Source organism: Mytilus californianus, unplaced genomic scaffold (genome assembly GCF_021869535.1).
Source record: "Mytilus californianus isolate M0D057914Y unplaced genomic scaffold, xbMytCali1.0.p SCAF_10, whole genome shotgun sequence".
Taxonomy (NCBI): domain Eukaryota; kingdom Metazoa; phylum Mollusca; class Bivalvia; order Mytilida; family Mytilidae; genus Mytilus; species Mytilus californianus.
Genome location: NW_026262582.1, coordinates 40,788,512 through 40,810,478, shown reverse-complemented (window position 1 = coordinate 40,810,478; position 21,967 = coordinate 40,788,512). Strand labels below are relative to the sequence as shown.

The 21,967-nt window shown below is 32.0% G+C and overlaps 1 protein-coding gene across 1 annotated transcript in view; it reads right to left on the bottom strand.

Moving 5' to 3' along the window:
* The window catches only part of LOC127718127 (epidermal differentiation-specific protein-like), a 227,533-nt gene extending 209,892 nt beyond the window's left edge, over positions 1–17,641 (bottom strand). The window contains exons 1-5 of the mRNA XM_052224084.1: positions 17,608–17,641; positions 16,563–16,586; positions 14,923–15,044; positions 12,163–12,286; positions 10,548–10,687 (exon numbers count right to left, since the gene is read on the bottom strand). Coding sequence (XP_052080044.1) covers positions 10,548–10,687; positions 12,163–12,286; positions 14,923–15,044; positions 16,563–16,574 — 398 coding nt within the window. The 5' untranslated portion in view covers positions 16,575–16,586; positions 17,608–17,641. The remainder of the gene's footprint in view (positions 1–10,547; positions 10,688–12,162; positions 12,287–14,922; positions 15,045–16,562; positions 16,587–17,607) is intronic.
* Between the last annotated feature and the right edge of the window lie 4,326 nt (positions 17,642–21,967).

Genomic DNA, 21,967 nt, shown 5'->3' with positions numbered 1-21,967 from the left:
ATAGTAAAATCTGAAAATATTTTTTTTATTGGTACTAACGTTGATTTTGTTTTGGAAAAATTAAAAAATAACTTAATATAAATTGCTATATATGTACAGTTATGAGTACTCCTGATCCTACATCCTGTGGATATTGTTTACACATATTTTGGCGTTGCACAACGACGTGCGTTTCTTGGACTGTTTTTGATGTTGTATACTTAATCCGTTATATATGAACTGATTGATACTTTAGTCTGGAAAACATTCATAAGTTGTAATTGGCTTTGACTTAGCAGTAACTGCGAGTGCTGTTTGTTCCTTGGTTGTTCGGTTACACCATTGTTCCAGGTTACACTAATGAATAAATGTTAGTCTTAAACGGTCAATTTGATCTACACACCATATGCAAAAAGTATGAACAATAAATTATTCAGTAATGTTCAGACTTTTAGTCAATTTCCAGACTTAACTATTGCGGTAAATTCAATACCGTTCAGACATTCGCTTCCAGTCAATTCAATACTGTTCAGTATACATAGACAGAGACAAAACGTATCGGTCAACCAATTCGTGATAGTGATCACAAAACTTGTGAAGTGTCGATTTCTTTTGTCTTCTTCTTAACTCTATTGTAGCAGTTTTGTGTAAAGAGCAGACCCCTGTTAGTGGAGTCCGTATTGTGTGAATATACCCGAGCATCACGTATTAACTGAGATATGTAAACACCATATGATGGAGCAGAAGATATGTTACTGCCGAAAAGAAGAAAGTTCAAATTTCGAAAGTTTGTTATAGATTCTAGTTTAAAGTCGTCCATTAGTGTCAATATCGGAGAAAAGATTAATATATGAAACAGACCTAGTACTTTCGATAGTATCCATCACCTTAAGTTCACTGATATATATAAGCACTCATTGAAATTTGGATTATTGAGTGACAAGACATTATCAATATATCTGAAAGAGAAAATAAAGAACTTTGTAAGATAATTTTTCTGTTTGTCGTTTAGAAGGTTCTGTATGAATTCTGCTTCATATGAGTACACAAACAAGTCGGCCAGGGAGTTGCAAAATAAGAACCCATTGGAATACCGACTATCTGTTGAAATATCAAATCCACCAAACTCAACATATATGTTGATAAAAAAGTCCAACATTTTCATGCTATTATCCTTGGTGTATTTGTTTTGGGAATCAGTGTGGTTCTTCACTAAGTAAGATTTGTCTGACCTAAAACAAGGAATTTGTATCTTCGTAACCTATTTTTGTACAAAAAGTTCTGTTAATTGAAATGATGTAGTCGATCTTATTGACCATGGGGAATAGTAAAGCGTAGAAAGATTTTAATGTAGATCTTTAGAAATTTTTAGAATCCACATCTGATTGATCCCGCTCGTTGAATATACCTCATCACAATATTTTTGAAGACCATCTTTTACTGTAAAAAGAATGATGGTAAGAACTTTAGAAAAATGTTTATTGAATCATCTTTACAAGCTATAAAAAGCTTCTACATGCATATACAGAATATGTCAGGGTAAAACACATTTGCGGGCACCAAACCATCCATTAACCAGGGAAAAAATTGTAACAGTACAACATAAGAACAAACTACATAACACATGATCAGTTGAAAGGGATTGGATCTTCAGAGTGATTCTGAGCACAAATACAAACGGCACAACCACAAAGTACTAAACTAATACTACTCGAGGTTACTGAAAGCTAGTACAAAGCCCAATTTAAAATTATAAAAAATGTTCCAAGACTAAAATATCAATCAGTATAACTCAAACATATTTAATATTAAGACGTCATAAACTACAATATTCAAAGTCTTAATTGAATATGTTGAATAGATTACCCTTAAGAATAAGTTTAATCAAAGGATCAATTTGAGGCAATAGTTTTTTACAAACGTTCTCATAAATCCATAAAGTAAAAACATCTCAAAGTACAAAAACAACTTAATTGAAAGAATCGCAAGAACTCTTAAGAGAGTGAGACTGGGTGTATTGACAGGCGAAGCATCTCCTGTTATGCATGAATTACTTGCCATGTGCATCCACTTTCAACCATAATTTTTGTATCTATGAAGGAATGTAGTTCATTGAAATATTAACCGTCATTACCTCATCACAATATTTTTGAAGACCATCTTTTACTGTTAAAAGAATGATGGTAAGAACTTTAGAAAAATGTTTATTGAATCATCTTTACAACCCAGCTATACATATCGTTCTTTATAAGTTTAGGAATCCAGTATCAAGATTGGAGATTTTCATCGTCCTTTTTTATGTTGATAGCAAAGAAGAGAAGGACAGCTTTTTATTTTCTAAAATGTTCTCCTTCATGAATGACGTAGGGGTATATTTTGATATGAGTTCCAAGTTGTTTCGGTAAGAAATTTCATATAATGGTTTTGCAACTGTTTGAGGTTTGTCTGCTGTAACAACAATATTTCTGTTGTGGAGATACACCTTTCACAACCTCGGTCTTCCTGAAAGGTTCAGAAACAAGCGAGCTGATTGTACATCTTAGATTTTGAATGCACTTCTGAATGGATGACCGAACAGCTTTGATCCATTCAGGATGGGTCTCCAGTGTTGGTCATCTGGTTCGTGTTTTTGACCTATTTTAACCTCGAATGTGTATATGATAAAGGAGTAACGCATCAATGCCACATATGTAATAGGATCTGCTTACCCTTCCTGAGCACCTGTATTCGTTTAAACCTTATATGAGTATCATACTAAATGATAATTCAAAGGAGAGACGTAACATAACCTCGAATACGTATATGAAAACGGAATAACGCATTAATGCAGCATAAGGAGTTGGATCTGCTTACCTTTCCTGAGCACCTGAGACAACCTTTTGGTGAGATTCGTGTCTTTGGGTTTCAAAGTAGTGTTTTGTAGACTTTCGTTGTTTTTCATCTTCATGCAAATGAGTTGTCGGTTTCTCTTCGACTCATCAATTGAGTGTCCCTTTGCTATATTCTACCTCTTTATTTTTATAATTGGTGACTAGGCTGAGTTGCCTTCCTTTCACCAAGTTAGTGAGAAAACAAACACGTAGTGTATATATTTTAATCGTTTGTTATAAGTATTATACATCCATTTTTAATAGATATGACAGTAAAAATGTAAAGTAAACGCAAATATTTATTATTGTTAAGAGCAAATTATCAAGTAATAGAGTTAATAATTGATAAATAAAACTTTATGGCTATATATATATTCAAAATCAATGTCTTGGTCATTTGCCTATAAATCTTAACGGCGTATAGCATCCTCTTGGTCAACTTCCTGGAAAATATGATTGGGACGAAATGTCTGTTCGAATTTTGTCTCAAAATCATAAAATTGTACTCCGATGAATGTGCCATGGTGTATTTCTTTATGATCATCATTATTTCCTCGAGTGAAAACGACTGTGAATGGGACATTGAAAGTTCCTTCCTTAAGTGTTGATGTTAACTTTGCCCTGAAATATATTGGAGACAAATATCATACTTTACTTTCTCAATTTTCATTAAATGTATTATATTTTCTTTATAGATAACTGCACTGAAAGGTATATTTAGCTACTGTCCTCCATGTTCATATTTTTGTTAATTGTTTTGTTTGAAAGAGCACATACCATTAACCCAGCACACGTAATATCATATACCGATTAATATATCATGGAGGAATTTGCCATATCGGTCCGTTTGTCATCTCGAAACCCCAACATCAATCCAATGCGCTAGCATAGCTAAACCAAAACCGCATAGCAAGCTATAAAAAGCTTCTACATGCATATACAGAATATGTCAGGGTAAAACACATTTGCGGGCACCAAACCATCCATTAACCAGGGAAAAAATTGTAACAGTACAACATAAGAACAAACTACATAACACATGATCAGTTGAAAGGGATTGGATCTTCAGAGTGATTCTGAGCACAAATACAAACGGCACAACCACAAAGTACTAAACTAATACTACTCGAGGTTACTGAAAGCTAGTACAAAGCCCAATTTAAAATTATAAAAAATGTTCCAAGACTAAAATATCAATCAGTATAACTCAAACATATTTAATATTAAGACGTCATAAACTACAATATTCAAAGTCTTAATTGAATATGTTGAATAGATTACCCTTAAGAATAAGTTTAATCAAAGGATCAATTTGAGGCAATAGTTTTTTACAAACGTTCTCATAAATCCATAAAGTAAAAACATCTCAAAGTACAAAAACAACTTAATTGAAAGAATCGCAAGAACTCTTAAGAGAGTGAGACTGGGTGTATTGACAGGCGAAGCATCTCCTGTTATGCATGAATTACTTGCCATGTGCATCCACTTTCAACCATAATTTTTGTATCTATGAAGGAATGTAGTTCATTGAAATATTAACCGTCATTACAGAACGGTCACAGCGAACGAGTTTGGAAATATACGCCGTAAAAAGGGCATAAGGAACAGTACCGTTCAAACAAATGAAATGAACAATTGGGAAAAATCAAAATAAACTGGGGTTTTTTTTGGATGTTTTGTAAAGTGTTCCTGTGATGATTTTTAAATACCAAAAAAAAAAATATCATCAAGTTATTTTTTCTATATTAAATGTTAATTTGGAGAAAGAGAGAGAAAGAGAGACGGCAAAGGACACACGTGGATATACAATAATGTATTCATTTTTAATTTAATATCAATAAGAAAACTCGACACGGTTGAACAAAACAACGTCTTTGAACAGCAGTTATAAGCCCAACATCAAAGAAATATTCAGTTTTATTTTGTATCAATCATATTCAATCAGAGATTTCAAGATACAGTGGTTAATCTGAAGAAAAAACACAGAGAAACATGAATATTCAATTAAGAAGGATTGTCTAATCTATAAACAATAAAGCCATAATTTCAAATTGCAAATTTAAGGAATACACACGTGCTTTCCGCTGGAATTGAGCTTGGGTATTCAGCTGTCCAGTTCTGGGTTTCACATACCGTTGTTCCAACAGAACTCCCAATGTTTATAGATTTTTCATTGGTTATGCCCAGTGTTGAGGACACTCCGATCTGAGGAATGCCAGCTGTTACCTGTAGCGAAGCTACAAATAAAAATGGAAGCAGATATATTAGATCTGAAGTATTGCTTCTTATATCACAATATTATGAATGTCAACTATATGGTGTTTTGAACGAGGTTTGCGATTTAAAAGAACGGAAATAAACTTGCTAAGCATCAACAATGCCAAGTCTAGTTCAAATAGTCGACAATAATGGTTTAAAATTTTTTTTATTGATATTTATAATTAAAACATTGACTAAGGTTGCAATATTATTTTTACATATCTGAAATGAGATCTTGACGAAAATATTTCCACCAATTTTGTGTCTTGTATATTAGGTAACCATTCCAATAGAGAATGTATCTTAAAAGCAACAAAAGAGATCGAAAGGACATTTGAAAGTCGAAGAAAAAACTGACACCGCAATGACAAAAAACGAAAAACGACGATTGATTGAATAACTGTTGTTTACGTAACGTTTTATGGGAAATATTTTATACATGTTCAGGACTATAACAAATTAACAAAAAATGCAATAGGTAGGTCCTGCATTCGGGGGTCGACCCGGATGATTAGCGGGAAGTTTGGAAGGCTAATGAAAAATGATAGAATATTGGATAGGAACAGAACTTTAGCTTTGCAACAGGCCACCTATGGACCCCGCAGAGTGTTGTTGCAAATATTCCAACCAGTCGGAAGAAGACCAACAGTTGCCATATTTCTATACCCCAGTCACCCTTTGGGTCCGAAAAACGACGAAGAGACAAACAAGTCCACAAAACACTACATAGAAACAAAATAGACTGAGCAACAAAAACCAAATCTAAAACCAGGGGTGAACGTGGGTGCACGGAAGGGTAGGCAGACCCTGCTATACATGTGGCCACCGTCATGTTGTTCATGGTAAGTACACTTTTGGTGATAAATCTCACTCAATGCTGCCACAGTCGTGGAAAAGAGGACAGACATGATTGTGGTCAAGACAATTGGAAGATTTCCGTGAAAGTCTGAGACACCGACATTTAATAACAGTTAACCAACTCGTGATGGCGTCCCTAAATTTTTCGAAAGAAAGACTTCGACTAATATAACTTGTATACCTGTGTACATGTTTTGATGTGTACGTTTGAATTTTTCCTGTGTTTTAATTGTGGTATTTTCAACATTTTATTAGCTTTGAGTAAGAACTGGTGTTTATCGGACAATGCGACATAACTCCAACATAAGTGTATGAACAACTGTATGTTTTACTACTTACATCTATTTTGTTATGCCCTTTGTTACAGGTAAGCATTAAAAAAAGATGAAAAAATGGATGCCAGTACGAAATTCAAAATATTTCGAAATTTCACTCATAGGAATGATTTTATTCAGGTTTCATTTTTTTAACCAAGTTATTTAAAAGGGAAAATATTTCAACAGAATAAAGACAGGCGGCCGACAAATCTGTAGTGAATACAATTGCGCACATTTGTCTTTTTGGTCAAATTCAAACGATCTATACAGATCAACACATGATGAATTGCAAAGTTTCAATCGAAATGGTGGCGTTATATTGAATGCTTTATGGTTTTAGAATACCATCAGCATGTTTAAAAGTCCTTTCAACATATCTTATGGAGGGGACATAAGTTACATATTTTGGGAAACCATTTTCAATGTTACCTAACACGCCCTTGCTCATAAAGTACTTTATTGTACAGTCGAATCTTAATGTGCATAAAATATTTGACAGTGGAATTTTAAAAAAAAATCACACACTCATTTAATCAAACAGCTTTTGGAGAAACATGGATCTCAAATGAAAATAACCCGAGCTATTTTTCGGTTTTTTTTTAAATTCCGTGTCAAATTCCGTGTCTTGTATTTAATATCTCAGACAAAAGGAAATATAGTTGTAAAAAGGCAATATTACGAAATTTATAACAAATTATAATTTGATTTTTTTTTTCTATTTACCTTTATGGAAAACAACATGCTTTATTTTTAACGGTAACGGTAATTTACCGTTTTGCTGAGACAAGATAAACTAGAGTGGGGTTACAATTATTTAAGTTTGACTAGAATCTTCTAATTTTTTAAGTCGTATGAACATATGAACAACAGAATTAATCGAGAGAAAAACATTCCGGCAATATAATCTTCTATGAAATAGGTATGAGTTTCTAGATATTTACAAGCCATTTTGGATGCGGATTCCCATCTGAATTCGTATGTGTTGTGCTTCACTATTTGATGCATCTCGGTTCTTCTAACAGTCTACTGTACAAGAGTATTGTTAGTCTGGGTCCACTGAAAAACACTTATGGGTGTCGTAATAAATTTTGCGTTATCCAAATCATACTCTATCGGCCCGGAAAGCTTCAGTGGTCCTACAGGAAACTGATAAAGAGGAGACATCATTACAATCATCATTATTACCTTCATCTCTTCGAGAAAACTATCTTTATGTAATTCCTTTTATTTATAAACAAAATGTAAAACAGACAGTCGTTTTACAAGAAATGGGTTAAGTTAGAGAATTTATCAGAAGTAGTGGATTCGAAAACAATGATAAACTCGAGACTAACGTCGCGCATTGATTATAGTTTACGAATCCACTATTTCTCATAAATTCTCTAATACATAAACAGCTGAATGGAGACAAACCAAAATAGACAGCATTTTAAAGCTTCATTCAAGTTTGTTTGAATTAATTAGCACAGCATACTAGTATCTTTTTGATTTACAATTATTATGTTTGTTTACTCTTTAAGTATATAAAATAAAACAATGTTTGAAAGCATATATTTTACATTGTTTTCTTTGATAGTTTCAATTCTGTATGTCAATGATATACATACGATTTGGATTTTACGCAGCGCCGAAATACCACCATTACTGGCGAACAAGCCTCCATATGCACTTCTTTTTTCGTCATGTGCATAACGTCCTCTTAAGATGAGTGTCTGCTTGCCGTTATAACCTCTGCCATCATATCCAATCCAACTGCATAACATGCGGTATATATAGATACATTTAAAATATAAGTTATAAATACTAAGTACTATGTATGTATAAATATACGTCTAAATAAAAGTCAATGATCTTTCTTACGAGGGCATCGGAGCGATATGAAAAACTATGCTGTTCACAATACATAAATATATAAACATATCTTATGAGTGGTCAAATTTTAGCAAGAAAGGAAAAGATGCATTAATCAGATCAGATTTATATGTGTCCAATATCTCTCCGTTAGGCGATATTCTAAATTGATATTTAATTTGTATGTAACAATACTCCGAAAATATTAGTTTTTTCCGAAACGTAAATAAATACTACTATCCAATGTTATTTTTAGCTCAACAAAAGGTATGGGTCCTGCTTTATGGATTATGTAAGGTGGCCTGTTTTTGTTGACATCCCTGTCCTTTGTTTGATAGTTATCTCACCGGAAATCATATAAGATCTCCTTACTTTCATTTTAAGTATTATTTTTTTGGGGCATTGTTCTCAATATACACCCATAATGCCGTAGTATAAGAAAAAAATATTAACTAGTAAATGATCAAAATCAATTCTTTATATCCTGTTACAAAATTGATAAAACTAATGTTTTGTTCAGCAAGTTTAATGTATCGAAATAATAACGATGAACTGAAATAACGTGTATATACTGTATAACATTCAGAGTGTAGACCAAATGGTTTGAAAGCTAAATAAATATAACAAATTGAAAGGATCAAGATGAAAGGTTTCTAAACAGTAGAGCCAATATAATTTTATGTCAACCCTACTTGAAGTGGTTGTAACCTCATCTAATTACAATTGCATAATTTGTTAACTGCAATTCATTGAAAAAGTATTATTTTAATAATGTCGATACCTAAAAAATGACAACTGGGTGGCTGGAAACCTCGGGATGGTATTTTTTGTTGTTTTTTTTTTTTTCATTTAAAACGAAGGAGTATATATATATATATATATATTTTATGAGTATATGTATTCATTGTGACATGATAGTCATATAATTTAATATGATAAATATGGTGTGGAGTACGTCAATAAGTATCAATCCAACGACGCAAAACATGAAAACGGTATCTGAGGTCTTCACAATTTGACAGATGACTACACAATAAGTCTTGATATTAATCGGTCCGAGTCTAAAAAGTTTTGAATAAGTTTTAAAAAACTTTTCATCGTCACCAAATTCTGACTTTAAAAATACACACGAACATCATTCATGTCTTTATCTCGATCAGTAAACAAATAAAGGGTTTGCTCATTGTTGAAGACCTGTAGTTGTTTATATATTTCTCATTGGTCCCTGGTCGTTATCATTAGTTATCATATGCCATTAGCTGCCCCTTCTTTGATTTTATTTAAAACTATTTCGTTTTTTTTTTTTATATTTACATCTTTTGATTTCGGGCAATAGTTTCGTAAAAAAAAATTCCCCTCATTAGGTTCGACACATATATTTTGCAGTAAAAATGTGTTATTGTAGTAGTTAACTTTAATTATTGTTTTGTATTTGTAGATTTACTACCATATATGCGGAGTCGTGAAGAGTCATGTCTATTCTGATATATCTGTATTTTCAATTATACCGATAAGTGTAATTTTTTCATCCGACGTAGCTTTTTGTTTTATTAACTTATTTTTAAGATATATAATATGTTCGTATGAGTATAGCACGTAGAACATATATCATGAAATCATTGACAACTATCAAAAGTTCTCAACCTGTTTATATGAAACTAAATTTTCTTTTGCACTAAAAATGAGAGAAATGATGATTCTCCCCAAAAATATCAATGACACAGTTTGCGAAACAGAAGTATAATTATAACCTTTATCAATAGATCTCTAAAGCGATAAAAATTTAAAGGACAAATCCTACTTTTGTACCTATCATAGTAATATAACCATAAGGTGTTATCATTTGGTTTTGTTTTGTTTTTTTAATTTCCGGCAGAAACAGTCATATCTTCACAATAAACCCCTATTTTGTGATGAAATTTAGTATTGGTTTTTCCCCAATATATGAGAAATATAAGTTTTTGTGCTAAAATTTCTTTAACTTTCTCTTTGATAGATAAAATGAATGTTGTATACACCGATCCATGAAATTTGAACAGGATATAAGAAGAATTTTAAGTTTCTTTTTGTTTTTGTATAAAATATGCGGAAGGAAAATTACAAACTCACGGAGCAAATATGTGGTCGTTGAATATTTCAATATATATATAGAGTCAGTCATATTTTGCACTTTTAAACTATTAAAACAATTGGTCCTCAGAATATGTTATTCCCTGATTGGATAACTCATTTCTTTTGTGTGTACCAATAGTTCGTAATACTCGTCGTAGATTTAGCTCAGTGTTGCTCAGTATTTGTTTTATTGTTTGTAAATATAAGTAAACCCTTAAATTGTGCGGTTCTAAAGAGATAAAGCAAATCATACTTGTAAGTTTAAGGTGCAAAAAGTGATGAACAACCAATCATTACTTACGCTCCTCTTGACACTTCTACAGACGAAACCTGGCGTAAAAATCTATAAGTACTTAGATCTGAAACATCTTTATGTAAGGTGGCTGTATGGCCACTATAATTTCCTTTGAAAATCTTGATTTCTGGTTCTGCGTAAAAATCCTTTAAAAAAATGCTAATATATTTCTAATGTGTCGTATTCGACAATAACATAGTATCTAACCAGTACAAGTTACATAGGCGACGGAGTAGTATACCGATGTGGTAAAATAGTAAACCAAGATAAAAAGCCGTAGGGATAGCATGAACAAACGGACCGAGCCTTGGTGTGTCGACAATGTAAGCGTCTCCTGATACGCAGATAACACCTAACACGCAAAGCCAGACTAATTAAAGAAATGTACAATATGGAATAGGACACAATCGGAGAGTTTACAGATCAAGAAAACAGACTGCGAAAACATGACTCTTGTTTAAACTTGCGAAGTGTCGATATAAATTAAAGAATTCTAACGTTAGTGGCACAGCTCATTTGGTGAAATTCGTATGTTAAAAGGGAGGGAAGATACCGAGATACACCATTATTTGTAGAAGAAAAACGGACACAACATGGCCGATAGAAATAGTGAAAAATCAAATAAAACAGAAACCTAAAGAGCAATAGAAACCCCATAAAAAAAATAACAAACAATAACACAAAAGATGTGAACTCAAGTGCTCATGCGGCTTTTAAAAAAGTGTGGGAGCTCGTAAGGACAAACATCTACCAACTGATTGTCTGGTTCAAGTACTAAAGATTTCCAATATTTTGCTTTGAGCGTTCCCGATAAAGGTAAATCTAGCAAAACACTTATACAATTTATAGTTTTATTTCATTTTCTAGCTCTAAGTCGATATCGCTGCTATCGGACTATCACATGTATTAGATCCCGAGGTTATCATCAGCGCAGTATTCAGTGCTTCGGACCTGTTTTAATTATCCGTTGATAAATTTTGGTATTAATTTAGAAACTCATGTTCCAACAAACACAGTCAAGGTTGACTTTATATAGTTTTGGCTATTATTTTTAGATCCCTACATAGCTCCTCACTTGTTTCGGTACTTATACATTCTTGGCTTTCACATTTTTGACTGTGAGCGTTCCTGATGAAGGTGAAAGCAGAAAAGCGTTTCGGACGCATAAAATTTAACAAGTATTATTTCATTTACTATATATAAAGATATAACTTGATGACAAAATATCGTATTGACAAATGTTTCATAAAACTTTCTTTATCACCATCGTTTAACAAATTTTCAGACTTATGTGTATATATATATTATATGAAATAACACTATAAATTGTATGAGTCCGAAGCCCTTTTCATGGTTAACCTTCATCGGGAAACCTTATAGCCAAAATTTGAAAGCCAAGGATTTATAAGTACCGAAACACAGAAGCGCTTCATGACCACAATGGACCTAAAATAATAGCCAACTCCATCTATTGTCAACTTGGCTTGAGGAAGTTGGAAACTTATAATTATCTTATTAATTAATTCGAAATCTATCGACGAATAATTTTGATATGTATGTTTTTAAACTGAACATCTATCTAACTATTTATCTATCTTTATTTACACACACATAAACATACATAGTCATCCAGGAGTTTTATCGACCTTGTCATTTTGTTAAACCAACGTAGATATTCTATCTTTTCTCCTTGAATTACCACCCAAATTTTGCCTCTAAAGTAAGGTTCTTGGAATAATACCCATCTGTAACGATATTAATTTTAAAAAGCAATACAATCAAGTTACAAATTCAACCTTGAAATATTATTGTTCTTTATGTTGATGCTAATTGGTTTCGATATTACCATTATATACGGTTTGAGACAAAAAATCACGAACCAAAATAAAAATAGATATTTTTATATGATCAGTAATCGTGTTTAAGATTTACATTTCTACTATCATCAACAAATTATTGATCAATTTTGCATTAATGTCAATCAAAACACAGGGGTCAACTATTTGGGAGTATATACAATTCTGGTAAAGTCTTACAAAATGTCAATTCTGTTGATACCAAAGATAACTCTGTTGACAGTCATGATTTTTTACTTTCTAGAGGGACCTGGGTTACAGAGTGATCCAAGTAGTGCATTTACGGTGATATCTAGCCTGTCAGCACTGAGTTTGTGTGTTAGATCTCGGGTTCGATAAATTAATCGACTAAGATTGTCAGCTTTGCTACCAAGGGTCGGGATTCTCTGCTGCGCAATAAGCTTCCCACACCAACAAAATTAGGCTGTCATGATATAGGCTATGAAACCAATATTATAAATCAATCTACTTTATTAATTACTCGTTCTGATATTCTGAACAATCGAATAATCTTTCATAAATGAATCATTATACATAGCTAAATAAGACACAAGGACTGAAGAAAGCGTAATTTGTTCAGATGTGCTAATATAAAAATGAGAAGGTGTGGTGTGATTGCCAATAAGACAGCTCTCCACAAGAGTTCATATGAAGTGGATATAAGCAACTATAAGTCACCGTTCGGCCTCCAATAATAAGGGAAAACCAAAACCGTAGAATGAGCTTTAAAAGGCCCAGACATACAAAATTTGAATAATTTAAAACGAGAAAATTAACGGCTGAATTTATCATATAACATTTTACGAAAAACAAATTTGACAGACATGAACCAACGACAGCTACTCAATTATAGACTCATGACTTGGGACAGGCACATACAGAATTTAGCGTGGGTTAAGAATGCTTGTGAGCGCTCAACTCTTCCCTTACCTGGGACAGTGGTGTAACAGCACAACATAAGAACGAACTGTTAAGATCAGTTGCAAATGGCTAAACTCAGGAAACCGATACGATCACAAAAACAACTAGCATAAAACAATAGACTCAAAGCATCGATATAAGAGTATTCGCAGTTACTGAGAACTATTTCAAACACAATTAAAACTAATACATAATTCATGTTTTCTCAGACTAAAATATCAATCAGTACACATCCAACGGATTTTGGATAAAAAGCGCCATAAACAGACTTAGAAACGCATGACCTTGTGTAATGCCAAAATATAAGTTGATAGTCTAGACAGGATGAAGGATCATGAGTTATCATAATTGTACATATATAGCAATATATATTTAGTTCTGTTTAAATTTTTCAAAACAAAATCAATGTTAGTAAAAACATCATTTAAAGATTTTACTACTGTGTTTGATTAAGAACCTTTAAAGAAAATTTTACTCAAAGGATCATTGAGTTTATATGGATCGTATCTAATTGTACGGGCTCCATAGACAACATCAACGTAAAACTTAGGATGCAATATCTCGTTTGTAGAAATAATTCATCAAGTACAGCGAAACTTCTTAACACAATCTAGGTATCTATGAAATAATTTGGTTAAGATTTTAATCAATTTGTGTTAACGAAATCTATGACATAATAATTTAGCAGTAATGAATTACGTTCATTGGAATCTAAAATGCGGCTAAAGACACATATATAAGTTGTATAAATACAAACCGTGAGAAGGGACCAAAGGAACAACATCGCCCAAAAAAGGGAAAATTAACAATCAGGAACGAAAAATCGTCTCTTTGTCGTAAATTTTGTATAGACTTTCCCGTGTGAAACCGATATATCTAAATCCAGAAAGGGAAAAATATTGCTGCCTGTATTAGATTTATTAAATGTAATTCCTTCGGTTAAATTTCCACAGTAAAATTAAAATTTAGATTATATAAAGAGAAAATATCATCAACGGTAGGTGTTTTTTAATTTGTCAATTAAATGGAATAAACAAATTTACAGCCTGACCAATAAATGGGAATTATAATACACTGAGTTTACATTCACAATTAGGACCACCTGATTTCATTCGTCACTACTCGATCTTTGTTGTCATTGTTATGTTATAAAAGCTATTTTTGTCTCTTCTTTCATTTGCTTTGGTAACCGAAAAAAGAGACAAAAGAGGGAGAAGATACTATGGGGACATTTAAAAATCATAGGTAGAAGAAAAAAATCTAATAATGTTTCCCTAAAAAAAGAAAAGGCAATCAACAGTCCACATGACATCACAATGAATCATAAAAAAAATTAGCAACACCAAAAACTGGGGTAGAACTCAGGTGATCGAATTTTAGTAATTCAACCGTCATTAGTGTTATATTGAGTAAATCGTATTATCTGGTTACTCTCATAAATACTTTTTAATAGAGTTATATGACAGTCAAACCATTAAATTTGATATGCAGCATCACTAACTGTTAATTATCAATAACACTAATGATATTCCTCATTTCAATGGTTTGCTAAGATTTTTATAGATTTTTTAAAAGAATTATTGCATTTAATCATGTTTACTTACACCCCTTCCTCAACTGTTACACCAACTGCTGTTTGGTCATATCCAACGTTCAGCATATCGGAACAGGAACCCGTCATTTCTTGAGTTGTACCCCCAAATTGTCTATCCGAATACAAAGTTATCTACAAACCATTCATCAGTAGTAATATTAAATAAAAAACAATATCGGAAAACAAATTGCTTTTCAATTGATATAATATTTAAACAAACGAAATATGCATAAGAGCGCTAACGTACGTTTAGTATATGTTATGCTTGGTCTGCACACAACTGTTCTAATGAAAAGATATCAAAACGAGGCTTTTCTTTCAATGTTTTCAGTTTTGCATTAAAAGCAATAAATAGGAATTTCGAATACCTAAAGCAAATATGTATGACGTAATTTAAAAATGCTTGATATAAAAACTTTTATCTGAATGACTAATTACAACTTTGGAACATATAAGCATGTCATTTTTAATTTGGTTTTGTTTCCCAATTCATGAGACAAATAAGTAGCCTGATAATTCTTTCTCCTTAATTTTGGGTAAAGAAATAGCATATATGATGATTGTTTGGAAATTTCAAAAGACGATATTTTGTGTTCACTCTTAATAACGCTGGTGTATTAAAATTAAATGAACCGAAATAACAGTGTATGAAGTGATGGTTTCAATGATATAAAAGTTTCAAACTGTATAGATATTAATGCCAAAATACAAGATGTAATGTTTTGATACTCGTTAATGCTTAACTTAAAAACAACAGGACGCATTACAATCATATTGATATATAGCTATAGTCGCATGATAAATTTTCAAGAAAAGATATGTTAACAACTATGATACCATATGGTAATATAAATGAAACAAGTACCTCCGCTAAGTGGTACAACACCCCTCTCTCCGCCTTAATGGATACGTTTGGCTTTTCTGTTGTTATCGCTCTGAATATGCATGATATATGTGTTACTGAATGTAAAACAAACAATAATCAATCATTGAGAATATTGTTGTGACATTCTGCTTTGTCACTTTTGTGTTTTCAATTAATGAACTTGATAAAACCAACTGTTTGATTGCGTACCGTAAACAAACTAGTTCTTGATGATACATATTTCCTCGTTTAGTCCATTCTGGCATATTTTACGTCAATTTATTTTTGTGATTTTCATATTGGGTGGATTGTTTATACTAAAATACCAGTTTGACATATTCGTAAAGGTTGTTATTGATCGTCTTGTTTTGTACATCACGAACATAATTCGATCACAAAAATAGTTGGTATATAAAAACAATAAAATCAGTAAATTCAAACTTCCTCTTCTGGCTCGATTTATTCTTATATTGTCTGTAAGTTATACAGGTATAACTATCATTTGTACAAATTGTGAAATATTGTATACTTTTTCAGTTTACTTAAACGGTGGAGTTAGAAATATAACTTTTAATTACGAAGTTGTAATACTTTATAGCTATCGTGATTGCGACTACAGTCACTTGTTTATACAAAGTGTGTAAAACATTTGAGAACTAAACTCTTAGCATTTACTTTTTTATATTTACGATACGACAGTTCTTCAAAAATTAGCATTTTCTTCTGAAGAATTACTGAAATGTTTAATAAAAGTTTACTGTTATGTAAATATATAAACCTCTTACCTTCGGCGCCATGACTTTCAAACTCTGGAAAATTAAAAAGAAAAGGCGTGTTTCACAAACTACCTAGTAAATTTTGGTAATTGTAAAATATAAAATCTGGGCACTATTATAGTGTTATAAACAGGCTGTTTCTGAATTGCTCCTGTATAAATTCGCGGTTAGCTGTTGTGGTCGCGAGACGCTATACTAGGGTCAATACAAAAACAGCCACTTCATAACACGTTTATTAAAGGATTCTATTTTTTGGATTAAACTAAGAAACTTGCCTTAATTTGTTTTTTAAAACAGATACAAGAACTCACATTTGAACTTAATAGTTTCCCAGTCACTATACATTTTTTGTCAATATTGATAAGATTCCTTATTTCTCGTCCAAGTTTTAAATTCATGCTAATGCAACTCATTTTATCTAGCAAATATAAAGTAGCTAGGAAGAATGAACCAGAATTTTACCATTTTAGTAAATATCGTCTGCGTGTCTTGTGATTGCTCAATAAAAATAAAACAATGATATTAATCGAAAGTTTCACTCGGAAAGGCTGTGAAATATTAGCGTTTTAAATCGTTACACAATTTGAATTCTATTATGTTGTTTTATGTTGTTTTATGTTACAAAATGTTATGATATACAATGTATCTGATGCAACATAGTATGTCTAAAATTTGCTGAGGAATAATAATAACTGGAACCAGAAGTAAATATCATGTATGAGCCTATTGTACATATTTACATAATGTTGGTCATTAAAAAACCGCAATAACCAAGAAAAGAACAAGATTTGAAAAAGCAAGATTTATATTTGCGTTGTTTTTCTACTCCCGAAATTCGCGAAATTAAATCGCTCGCGCATTCTTACAGTGTAAGTATTTAAAAATACTTAAACTAAGATAATTTTAGGTAACTTCAGGTAAAAATCAGACAGCCAGTTCTTAAACATTTCAATTAAGTGCACATAATGCAGATGTAAATTTTCATGTAAACCTTTTAATGTTTTTATTTTCTTTAACATTATAACGTATAAACAAGTACAATAATACAACTTACCTCAAAAGAAATTAATGCTTTTTTTTCGTCTACTTGACTCACAACAGAAAATGTAATCTGGAAGCGTCTTTTTTCTGTATTTATAGACAAACTGCCTCGGTAACACGCCCTAAAATGATATATATTGTTCTTACAAACAAATTCTCGGAAGATTTGATTGGTTCATTTAGTAGTTTAGATTGTACTTCACGAAAGACTTTACAGAATATTTTATTGTAGTTGAACTATACAATTCGTTTGAATTGTAACGTGTTTCTGTGAAAAAAAGATGGACTTAAACACACAACAATTTATTTAGTAACACGTAATTAATTAAACAGGCATGATTTTGAAGGGACTGATTCATTCGTTACTCTCAGTTGAAAAAAATAGAATGAGCTAGAATAACCCTAAAGCATCCATGTGAGCTTGCCGTGTTTTTGATTGAAATCAGTTAAATGTATGATCAATATTGAATAGACTAAAATAAAATAGGTTGAAATTAATTTAATATTAATTTTGTAAAAGAGCTTGTATGTTTAAAGAGAGGCAAAAGATACCAAAGGGATATTCAAATTCATAAGTCGAAAATAAACTGGCAACGCTATGGCTAAAAACGAAAAGATCATAAAGGTTAACAACAGTATACAAAGCACAACATAGAAAACTACAGACTGAGTAACACGAATCCTACCAAAAACTTGGGCCTGGACTTTTGATGTAAAAATACAATTTGCAATCAAGTTACAGTAACTGGCCTTGACACAGACTTTCATTTTGAGATTTTGCATATAACATCGGCATATTGACCTTGCAAATCGGACATTGATTTAAAATACCATTGAAACAGAAACTTACATGGCAACAAGTTATCGAATTTTAAGTAAAAGTATGTTGAAAGTATGTTGAGACATGGGTTTTTAAAGAATATTGCGACAATTTTTTTTCATAGGTTAACTTAATTCTTTACACATGTTAAAATATTATAAGAATTTTCATTAACTTATATTTTATCAAGTATAAGAGTTAAATGATTTTTGTTAAATTTTAACTTTAAGTACAACATGTCCTACTTGTTTGCCAAATTTTGTCAAAATCTGTGACAAGTTAAAATTTTGTCAGTTACGACAATAGCTAGGTAGATTGTATAGTTGTTTTGGACATCATCACAGTTAATTGCACAAATTGTATTGCTTTAATGAATTCATTGAATTTGTTTTATTAAAATCTAAGTTAACTCAAACTTTATTTTAAGGTCAACTTTTCTCTAAAACGTATTGACTGTGAAGTAAAAATTTACTACAATACGAACAACAGAGTTAATATAATAAAGATCATTGAAAACGTCTTGGCTAACTCGATTTACATTAGACTGATTAGTTCGATGCTATAGTTTTTCCACAGTTATAATACACGTTTTAACAAAAAACACTCCGTTACGCGATTTCGAGAAGTGCCTCGCTATCAAGGTGAGTGTATTTCAATTCAGAGACGACGGGGTATTTTCATAAATCCTTTTTCGATACAAAGACACTTTACATATGAATGTGTTAGATCACCAGTTATCCTACATTAACAATCTACCGGCGTATACACAAATGTGGCAGTGATAGACACTTTAGTCATCTCCGCAACACACACAAGAACATTAAACCAACTTTGACCTGAAAGGTTATGTTCACCTGAACAGTTCTTAAAATAATGAATAATAAATAATTTAGTCATGTTCAATCATTCAGTCAATTGTCGGACTCGTCCACTGCGGTAAATTCAGTACTGTTCAGACAATTCGCTTGCAGTCAATTAAGATCTGTTCAGTCTATGTTCAGGCAGTTTAGTAGTGATCATTTACTTGTACAAAGCAACAACCTACTGGATTGTCTGAAAAGCTACCGAACAGTACTATATTGACTGCAAGGCAAATGTCTCAACGGTACTAAATTTTCTTTTCTTAAGATCAAAGTGACCGTTTAAGACTAAAATATGATTGCTAGTGATTAAAAGTCACCAGGCAACATTAAAGGGACAAACCATATCTCCTTTCCAGGGGGATGTTATTCAACTCCTTAAAGATTTTGGATCAACTGGAACAACACAGCATCGTCGTACCTGTCGAAAACTGACTCTTCCAATGATTCCTCGTAAACGACTTCGAAATCATTGCCAAATGAAGCGAATACCGTCGTCCCATAAACTACAGTGGAAACACAAAGACTTCCCTCTCTCTGTATCCATTTGTTCAAACGTTGACGATTTCATTCGTCATCGGTGTATTATAGAATCCGACATCGACGTTTTAATTCGAGAGATGTTGGAATACATGACTCATATCGGTTACCACTCTCATAAATTGGCATAAGAGAAATTTGCCTGTGCTTTCGTCCGCTTCAACGGTTCACAATATCTCGAAAATTCAATGAAAGAGCGGGAAAAAATACTGAAAAGTCTAAAAAAGTAGAAAAACAAATTGGACGATTACTGTCAGCAAATCGTCTATTTGTGGTTTAATTCTGTCAAACACAACATCAGTCTCATAAAAATCCATATAGTCAACAAAATGTATGACTGACAAAAAGTGCTTACAATAAAGCCTAATAATCAATACGCTGGACTGAGCAACAAGTACTTCAAGATCCTAGACAGTGCACAATATCTTGCCGCTTATATGATTATATATATCAACTTCATCAAGTCATTTATATTTAATATAAAAGGTTAAGTTTTGATCCGTTTTAAAATGTAGCAGTTCATGTTTATTTGTAAGCTTAAAAACTTAGTTGTCAGATAGCATCGATAAACAATCATGACAATGGCAACATGTGTACTTTAACTGAAACATGTTTATGATGGCATTGCAAATTATGCAACTCGTGGTAGATTGCATGGAATAAATATGATAATGGAAGCATTATAGGTGTACAGCTACTAAAATGTATGGTCGGTTTAATTCCGAGTGCCCATATTTCACCTGTTTATTCAAAATACTGAACCGTTAGTAAAAATCAGTAGTCTTGATACATGTTTCTATAAAAACGTCTTGTAAAACAATGTTTGCCGAAACCAATCAAAACCGGCCATATTTGATTTGAATAATACAAATCATATGCCGGTATAATAAAACGATTTTTTTTTCATCCAAAATGGTTTGTATTATATAAATGATTGCACTATTGGTCATAATGACTTGAACATTTGTTGGCTTTAATTTAGAGTGCCAACATTTCCTCTATTTATACAAAATACTGAACCGTCACTAAAATTTAGTAGTTTTAGCAAAAAATATTTGCCAGCATCAATCAAAGAGAGGCGAAATATACCAAAGGGACATTCAAATTTATAAGTCGAACATAAACTGACAACGCCATGGCAAAAAAGGGATAAAGATTAAAAGACGAACAACAGAACACAAAACACAACATAGAAAACTAAAGACTGAGCGACACGAACCCTACTAAAAACCGGGGAGATCTCATGTGCTCCGGAAGGATGAGCAAATCCTGCTCCAAAACTGACCATATTTGAACTTTATAAGGAAAATTACATGCCGGTATCATGAATCAGTATATTTTGTAACTCAGGATAAATTTTTGTTCGGAAAATGGATAGCAATATAGGTACATTTTGACTACAGTATTGTTGTCTATAAATCACAGTGCCAAAATGTTCTCTTGTTATTTACAATACTGAACCGTTATTAAAGATCGTTAGTTTTGATATCTCAAGATGGTTTATATATTGTTCTTTATATTGGAAATTATATGACGATTTCTGATAAATCAGTTAATTTGGTACCTCACGGCCGATTGAAATATAAATGACAGCAATATTGGAAGACAAAACTGACATTTTCTGTCGGGTATAAATAAGAGTACCGAGATTTCTTCTTTTTATTCTAAATACGCAATTTGTCATTAGTCTTGGTATGTTTATAGGAAATATTGTATTACTGATTTGTTTTTTTTTTATTACTTTCCTAATGCAAACACAATCAAGAGCTGAATAGCCTGATATAATCGCAAATGGTGAGAAAGTTCAAAAGTGTTTCATACCTTACATATCCGAACACTAAACAACTTTCGTTTGAACACATCGTCGAAAGTGAGATCTTAAATCCAAGGCAAACAAAGTAAAAAACGAAGAAAAATACAGGTCAGACTGTTTTAAGAGGGGACTGTACCAAATGAGAAACGAAGCAACATAAAAATGTTGTTACTATCCCATCATACACATTTTTTTCAACGCTTTGAATAACCTTTTTATCCGTCTTCGAATTTAAAAAAACATTTCAAGTATATACATCTATGTTGATCGACAATGGTAAAACCGTTATTGTATTTATACAAAAATAAATGATATTCTTTGTTTTTACATTATATTAACG